The sequence below is a fragment of the Phalacrocorax aristotelis genome, chromosome 12 (assembly GCF_949628215.1).
Source record: "Phalacrocorax aristotelis chromosome 12, bGulAri2.1, whole genome shotgun sequence".
Lineage (NCBI taxonomy): Eukaryota > Metazoa > Chordata > Aves > Suliformes > Phalacrocoracidae > Phalacrocorax > Phalacrocorax aristotelis.
In genome coordinates, this window is record NC_134287.1 from 18,249,564 (window position 1) to 18,257,922 (window position 8,359).

The 8,359-nt window shown below is 40.2% G+C and overlaps 2 protein-coding genes across 7 annotated transcripts in view; both read left to right on the top strand.

The window, feature by feature from the left end:
• Window positions 1-4,780, top strand: part of TACC2 (transforming acidic coiled-coil containing protein 2) — a 153,494-nt gene extending 148,714 nt beyond the window's left edge. For all 6 annotated transcript variants that reach the window (XM_075107437.1, XM_075107433.1, XM_075107434.1 and 3 more), the window contains 4 exons: window positions 1,529-1,689; window positions 2,256-2,362; window positions 3,491-3,611; window positions 4,561-4,780. In XM_075107437.1, coding sequence (XP_074963538.1) covers window positions 1,529-1,689; window positions 2,256-2,362; window positions 3,491-3,611; window positions 4,561-4,626 — 455 coding nt within the window. In that variant the 3' untranslated portion in view covers window positions 4,627-4,780. The remainder of the gene's footprint in view (window positions 1-1,528; window positions 1,690-2,255; window positions 2,363-3,490; window positions 3,612-4,560) is intronic.
• Window positions 4,781-5,657: 877 nt separating this feature from the next.
• Window positions 5,658-8,120, top strand: LYPD3 (LY6/PLAUR domain containing 3). The gene is made up of 3 exons (XM_075107449.1): window positions 5,658-5,782; window positions 6,631-6,747; window positions 7,331-8,120. Exons 1-3 carry the CDS (start codon window positions 5,728-5,730, stop codon window positions 7,534-7,536), a joined length of 378 nt encoding a protein of 125 aa, XP_074963550.1. The 5' UTR covers window positions 5,658-5,727; the 3' UTR covers window positions 7,537-8,120.
• Window positions 8,121-8,359: the final 239 nt, after the last annotated feature.

An 8,359-nucleotide genomic window follows, 5' to 3' on the forward strand; every position in this document is an offset into this window, starting at 1 on the left:
TTCTCATTTTACTTGAGAATACAGTTATTTTGACACTACAGATGATTACAGAGTGTTTTTAAGAAGGCAAAATAGAAAAGAATGTTTATTTTTTATGAAATGTTAAATGTTGTCAAACTAATGTGGCATTGCAGGGCACTGGGTTTCTTGGTTCTGCCATGTCAGTGTTTGCTGACCAGTAAAGTAAAGGCATTAACAACTTCCAGTGCTGCAAACTCAGTGCAGGTCCTGGGAGCTTCTCTGGTTCTTTCAATCGTCTCCATTATGTAGAGCAAAATAACCTCAGGTCAGGCTCTGTCCCAGCAAGATGCTGTCAGTGGGTGTGCAGAGGAGCACAGAACAAAACCAACATGAGCTGATGCACAGCGTGGCATCGTCGGTGCTTTGGGCTTAGTTAGGCTAGCAAAAAAGTGTATAAAAGGATTGAGTATGCAGAAGAAAGAGATTAATCTCAGTTTGGGAATTGACAGTATCAACTTTGACATTTCAGAGCTGACCAGCACTATGAAATACTTGATTCAGATAAAAACTTCTATTCAAATAAAAAAATTAAGTCTTGTTTAGTTCTTTATACTACAAAATATAAAGGCCTGAATGAAAAGTTGTAGATTCTGAAATGCCCCACACTTCTTACACGGGAGAACTTCTTACCTTATTTTAGTTGCCATCATAGACAAAGGGAAACGGTAATATAAAACCGCTGCGTTTTGCGGGTTGGTTTTCATTTCAGTATCATTCAAAGTAGCTCTTAAAACATGGACACAAGAATCATATTTTAGGATATGAAGCATTTTGGAAGACAATGCCAGACCTTTTCTTCCAGTTATATGCCTATTCCAATTTATTACTAGGACAATTCCTTTCAAAAGTTCTCTTCCATATGGATTTGGATTCCTGTTGTGTTCTTCCCACTATCTCTGCCTCAAATGTAACTATACACAGGAGAAGTTTGGAAGATGTTTTCTGCAGACCAGAACTTAGAAAGTCTGTCTAATGTTAGATTTCCTTTCTGGTACTTGCTACAATAATCCTAAGAATGACAGTTTGCAAAACAGTGTTTTTCCAAGGAAAGGGTTGAATTCCATTAAACAAAGTGCCTTGTTTGTACAGGATTAGAAGAGATGCCAGGAGATGACAAGCATATATCAACAATGGCAAATAATTTATTGCCAGTGCTAGTAATGGGCATAAATGTCTTTCCCTTCAGGCAAACAAGGGAACTCCAAGAGCTGCCTTTTATATGGGAACAGCTGAGTTCAGAGTGAAATAAATCATCAGTACAGAGATATATTCACATTTTTCCCCAACACCAGAATATTTAAATATCACTGTAATTAGCAACCTTTTTCCAAAACAGGATTGTGTCTTTATATAAAAATTACTTTTCTGGATCCTGCAAACTTACTAATACCCAACATAGAACACAGCATAGTAGAGACTCTAGATGACAGTGAAATCAGTGTTCTTACTACTATTACCCTTCTAAAAATCACTTTCTTTTTTCCTCCCCCTCTCTTCTTTCTAACAGAGGATGAACAGAGAGAGAAATCTGTCTCCCATCACACTGTTCAGCAGCTGATAGTGGAGAAGGAACAAGCGTTGGCAGATCTGAACTCAGTGGAGAAATCACTGGCAGATCTTTTCAGGAGATACGAAAAAATGAAAGAAGTATTAGAGGGGTTTCGGAAGGTGAGTAGTGTGAAAGTCCCCTCCTTTACAGAGCAAAACTGAGCAGGCTCTCGTGTACCAGTGCCTGCATAACAGAAGGCACATCTTTGTGTTCCAGTTGAATCTGATGAACTACATTAGACTGTAGCGTGCTGGGGGGAGGGAGGACATGAATGCTGATTTGTGCTTTCATTTTGGAATAGCTTTAAAAATTGAAGATTTTGCACAAGAGTAACTTGCTCCCATCTGCGACACTGCAATTTCATTAGATGTCACATAACTGTGGAACTTGAGCATGTGACAGGGCTGGCTTCTGGGCTGAGCATTCTGTTAACACCTAGCACGTGAATTCCTCAGGTCACAGGTTGTGCCTAAAGTGCAAAACATAACGTAATCCTCAGATGAAGGATTGCAACCATGATCAAATGCAAACAGAAGAACTGTAAATATTTTTGCATTGTGTAATATTGCTTCAGACACCTCTGTGTGCGGATGTCAGTGTTAGCCTGAATGTGACTCCCACAAATAGATACCTGTACTACAGTTTGACCTCTTGGATTAAATTTTATGTGATCTTCTCATTTAAGAATGAAGAAGTGTTAAAGAAATGCGCGCAGGAATATTTATCACGAGTAAAGAAGGAAGAGCAGAGGTATCAAGCACTCAAAATTCACGCTGAGGAAAAACTGGACAGGTAATTGATTGTACACATCTCTTTCCAGGAGTTCATGCTGCAGGGAGATTCCTGTGGCTGGACCTTGCATCCCAAACCTGCTCCCTCAGGATGCAGAGGACAGGCTGCATGGCGATGGAGGGTGGAATAAAATGCCATGAGAATTTCTGTAATGTCCTGGTGTTTCTTTCGGCTCCTGACCATATAGAACACCTCAAATTTCTATCTTTATCAAATGTCTTCATGTTTCGTTAACGTTTTTTCCAGGGAAGATCAAGAAAGAAGCCATTAGCTAGGGTTATGCAGCTATGGAGGGCTGTGCTCAGATATTTGCACCTGCAGCCAGAATTCCTGCCCCCAGAGACTGGGTGTTGCCCATGTGCTGCATTATTGCCCCTGCGTCAATCAGCAGAACAGAACGTGTAAGTGCTGCTCAGCTGTTCCAGTCCAGAGTCAGCCAGGCAGTCTTTCCCTAGTAACACCAGTTATCTAAGCTGGATCAGCCCAACTTGTGCTGAGGACGATGAGGAATAGTTGCACAAAAGATCATGCCAGACGTGCAGAGATAGTAACTCCTTAAGCCATTGTTAAGGAGGAACCATCAGACTGTGGCTTAAGAGAGGCAGCTCTGGTTGATTTTTTTAAAATTAATTTATTTTCTATGCTTCCATATAATGAGCAATTAAGCATTTCTAGGGATTACATTCAGGACTTGTATTACAGTCTAGTAGGCCCAAGAGATGTGTCCAAAATGTCGCTAGGATTGATCAGTGTCTAAAACAAAGTAAGACTTGGATTTGCTTTCCAGCTGTTGTCCCAGCTGTTAGTCTAGTCTGTAACAACTGGAGATCAGGTTTAGAAACTGCCATAAAACACTTCTACCTAAGTGGTATTTCTGACCCCAGCAGAGATATCTGAGAGAAGCATGAAGGGAATGACACAGACATCAAGAAAAGATTTTACAACCTGTGCTGAGCAAGAGAGGGAGTCATGAAAAATCTCCAGGGACAAGTCTCAGAATACTTTCAAAGGCATGCAGAAAGTGGTCCTGCCCTCGCCACCCATCTGTTAAGATGCAGTCCATCCTTCAGTACCCGCTGTCCTTTCCTGTGAAGAACCTGACATGACAAAAATCTATGTTTTTTCTAGAGCCAATGCTGAAATCGCGCAAGTGAGAGGCAAGGCTCAGCAAGAGCAAGCAGCGTATCAGGCCAGCCTTCGTAAAGAGCAGCTGAAAGTGGACGCATTGGAAAGAACACTGGAACAAAAGGTAAATAGCAGTTCAGCTCTATTTAATGCAGAAGTCAACAGAATGACCAAAGTCAAGTGAAACTTCCCCAGAGTGGCTGCATCCAGCCACTGGAGCTCAGACTGCAGCCGACCGAGGTCTGCCCGAGGACCTGTCTTGCTCCTCATGTCCGGCTGGCCCGGCAGATTACCGGCCCCAGGGAGAGCAGCACTGCTCAAATCTTATAACAAAACCAGCTGTGTGCACTGGGCAGTTCAGGCAGATGGACCCATCTGCCAGGCTTTGATCCCAGAGCCCGGGGGTCAGACTCGGTCAAAGCTCAGTGTGCACCTGCGTACCAAGCAGGGCCCTTGGTTTGCTTTCGTTCTTGGGTGTAAGATCATCTTGTTTTAGTTCTTCTTTTTTTTTTATTTCCATTTTTAGTTTTAGCTGTAATTCCAATGCTAGCTTATGTGCCTCCATGGTTAACATAGATAAAATGATCAGATACAGATCTGTATGGCTTCGGGCAAAAGTGACTGTAGGAAATCCCTATTTATATTTCATGTTCTCTAGCCCAGCAAAGGAGCTTGCTTTCAGTATAGTGTGGCTTGTCCTTGCTTAGAGCCCGTGGAAAACAGTGAAAATAATGCTATAAAAGTGCAGCCTAGAAACAAATTTGCACTATGCGTTATTATCGTGTGCTAGGAATGACTGCAATAAAGCCGTCTGCCTTAGGGCTAAATTGTATTTATTGAAATTGGGGGAGCTGTGTGTGGAAATAAGTGATCATATTGTTTGAATGCTGTATATGTAGCTGTACTATGTATACATATATATACCTATATAGATAGATAGATATTCTGTTCTCTATATTGGAGAAAACTTAATTGTCCCACACTTCTTCCAAAGGTTGGATAACTTAAGAAAAAATACTCATCTCAATGCAAAAATATTTCTCATAATACTTAATATTCCTTTTATTTTCCAGAATAAAGAGATAGAAGAATTAACAAAGATTTGTGATGAACTGATTGCCAAAATGGGGAAAAGCTAACTTTGAACCAAATTTCTGGACTTCGATATTGAGTGCAATATGACCATTGGCACACTGATGTCCATACATTTATGTGGACAGGTTATATTTTCACTTTTTCGTATGCACTACTGTATTTTCTTTCTAAATAAAGTTGATTTAATTGTATGCAGTACTATGATGACTATCAGAATTTCTTGCTATTGTTTGCATTTTCATAGTATAATTCATAGCAAGTTGATCTCAAAGTTCCTGTATCAGGGAGATTGTCAAGTTCTCTAAGAAATTACAAATTGCTGATCCTAGGCTTCCCTTTGTACATGAGTTCCCATGTTGGATGTCTTTTGGATTTAATATAAACATGTATTACTTGCATGGGGACTCTTGCCTTAAGGAGTGTAAACTTTATCTGCATTTGCTGATTTGTAAAATAAAATTAAAAATGAAAAAAAAATGCATGTCACTTAAATGAAATTCTCTATTGTAAATAAATTTTTTTCGTTGAAAGTTGAAGATAAGTACGGCTCTGTTTTATGTACTTCACTTGCTTCCTTCATGTGCAGCACCAGATACAGCAGCTGTTATTAAGGAAGTCCTCTGCAGAAAGCACTTCATGGGTCACTGCTCGGAGCACTCCATGGGCCATGAGAATATACTACTTCTATGCACATAGCTACGTCTGTACCGTGCTCTCTCTATAAATATACATATATATATGCGCTAGACTTGGACCATTCATGTCCCAATCATGGGCTTAATCCTCAGAAATGTTCGATACTCTGACCCTGATCCGGCAAATCACACTGGCAAATGTAAGGAGGCTGTTTCCGTGAGTTGGAGGCTGTGGCATGTGATGGGGTGGTGGTTTTTAAGCATATCTATTGCTGAAAGGTGAACACATTGTCTTCTTCCTGCTACTGAAGGCTTTGCCTGCAGGGTTTGTGGAGGTGAAGTACGTGTGATTAGAAGTACAACCAGAATAAGCTAGATAAGTAGCATTCTCGCACACCTCTTTATCCTACAAGTTATCCTCTGCAGAAGATTAGGTATGTAAGATAAGCATTAAGGCTTTATAGCAAACAAACTGCTTTCTTTGGGTAATGGTGCATCTCTTGTATCTCCATGATGTGGACAGTCTTCGGCCTGGCTCTTGTCAGCTCCCTTCTTGTACTCAAAAGTAAGTCAAGTCCCTTTTCCATCCTTTTTTTATTTCTTTCATTTCCTGCGTCAGGCATGGCTGAGCCTCTTTGCTGTTCTGGGCTTCTCTCCTGGTCTGGGTTGGTTTCAGATGATGTTGTGTACGCGGTTAGCAGCACTGGATTTCACCTCTGCTATGTAATGTAAACATAAACATGTATGCTAATATATTTAAATGCATGTGTCCCTGTGGACAGCCAGTGTGCCTTCTGCTCTGCAAGTCTGAAGTGTGGTATTTGAAATGTATTTCAAAATCATGCTTGCCTTTGAAAATACAGTGTAGTTTGAATGAAGCAAAAGAAAGGATCAAGTTCCGGTTGTAATGTTTAAACAAAAGCAAAAGTCTTTAAGATATACTGTTGTGCCTTCCAGCTGAACTGATACTTTAGGAGGCAATGAAATACGGATCACAGTAAGATTTGATGTGTTTACAATGCACTTTTTCATGGTACTGTAGGCCAAAGATCATGACAGAGGGGAAAAAACCCTGATACTCCAACTTGTTACAGTGGACTCTGCTCTGAAGGTGTTACAGGAAAGTGTGGATGCAGTTACAGAACATCAGATATTCTTGGGTTATATTAAGGGCAAACTGTAACATCATCATAAATGGCATTTTTTAATATCTTTAAAATCAGTATCTGGACCACTTCTAACAAAGAAAAATTAATAGGATTTGCAGAATCTCTAGATATTTTTTAAACCTTTTTGCAATTTTTGCATGTGCTTCAAACAAAACCAGAAGTAGTGCGTAGTTGATATTTTAAAACATTTTTTGTAATCTCTAAACACTGTTGTTATAAGTGGTCTTTTTTTCCTTAATGCCAGGTGAAACACTGCAGTGTTACACCTGTGTAGGTTCTAGCGATGAAGACTGTAACAGACAAGGAACTCAGCAATGTCCAGGGCATTCGGATGCATGTGCGGTCATTAGAGGACAAGCAAGTGAGTAGTCGCAAACAGTTCTGACTGATTACATTTTTAATAATAGAAATAAATATGCAGTGTTGGAAAGAGAAGAGTATGTAGTAAGCTAAGGAGAAGAAGAAAGGTAAATGTTTTCTCTCAAAATAAACCCTATTGGTAAATCTCAATCCCTAATTTTATTGGTTGAGCAGCAATCTAATACAAAATCCCACTGAGTGTGATTTGTCAGTATGCCATGATGAGCCATGTCCACACTATGTGAATGCTGTTAAAAAGCATTTTAAGTATTGCCCACTTCTTTTTTAAGTCTCTCATTTTTAAGTTAAATGACTTACCTGGAAATTAGGAAGGCACTGCACTTGAGTATGCTCAGAGATATTTAAGCTGTATCAGTTGCTTCTAAGATAAATTACAATTATTTAAATTAAGTGGGACCTTGTTAGCATGCTGTAATATGATGCAATTGTATTAATCTACTTGCAAGGGATGGCTAACCCTAGTGCCGTTGCTCAGCATTGGGTGGTCAGGCTCGTGCTGGGGGGGTTAGGCAGGAGCGACTGACCATGCAGGGCCATTTGGGTTCAACGTAGCTCTGTTCTAGGTGGCGTTATGAAGTCCTGTTCGTTCAGGTCCTTCTGCGAGCGGGCAAGGAGGGATGGATCCAGGGCGCCGGGAGTGAGCGTTCACTGCTGCTACTCAAACAACTGCAATGCAAAAAGCCTGGCTTCGAGAGTCACCACCTCCGCAAGCTACTTCTCCCTCCTCGTCTTTACATTGCTGTGGCATCTGTTGCTGAAGCTGACATGAGGGGGTAAAAAGAGTATCCTGAAGCAACAGGGGTGATTATATTTCCGAATCGTGTTACTCCATGTACCGTATTTTTCGGTAGGCAAAAAGCAGTAGGCAGACCTGACATGTATAAAAATTGTTCTGTCTGCTAAATATGTCTTGACCTATATGTGAGAAACGCTGCCCGCTTGCTTATCATAAGGGGTTGATTGTGCAAATATGTAACGTTTTCCTACAATTTAGGTAGTACGTATAAAGAAAAGGAAAAATCTTAACTGCAAGTAGCCTTGTAGTAGGGTAAAGGACCAATATCATCCAAATGCGGTTTGTTGTTGGCAGACATTCAAAAGCAAGCTAAAATTTTCAAGCACAAAGTGACTGGGAATTCTAGCAAGCAAATTAATCTTTCAGAGAATATTTGTGAACTGGACAAAGGCAGAAAACTTGAAATAAAGATGATTTAGTATTGATACAAACTGGTGAGAGAAGGTCATTAAGAGAACAATGCAGGGAGGTATGTTATATTATGCCTATTTCCTGGAAAAGAAACCCTTCCAGTCGTCTTCTCCTTTCTGATCCTTTGAGAATCTTACCACAATGTTAGAAGGAAAAGGAAAAAAAAAAAAAAAAAAAAGAGCTTAGAAGTTGTTTTGAACTGGCAAGCTCCCTCCAGAGATCAGCTTCTTCCATCTCGACTGCTGGTTTTGAGAACAAGGGGTTAACTCCTCTCTTGTAGGCAAATTATAACTTGAGTAATAACATTTTTGTTTATCCAAATTCTTCTTGTGGTTTCAACTATGTAGTTAGTTCTCCACTGTCCTGAACTTCATTCTTTGAGAGT

Bases quoted from the DNA above. Each gene is read 5' to 3' on its own strand.
- LYPD3 (XM_075107449.1), top strand. From the start codon at position 5,728: ATGATGTGGACAGTCTTCGGCCTGGCTCTTGTCAGCTCCCTTCTTGTA. The intron at 5,783-6,630 runs GTAAGTCAAGTC...CCTTAATGCCAG, and splicing joins CTCCCTTCTTGTACTCAAAA to GTGAAACACTGCAGTGTTAC. The intron at 6,748-7,330 runs GTGAGTAGTCGC...GCTCTGTTCTAG, and splicing joins GGTCATTAGAGGACAAGCAA to GTGGCGTTATGAAGTCCTGT.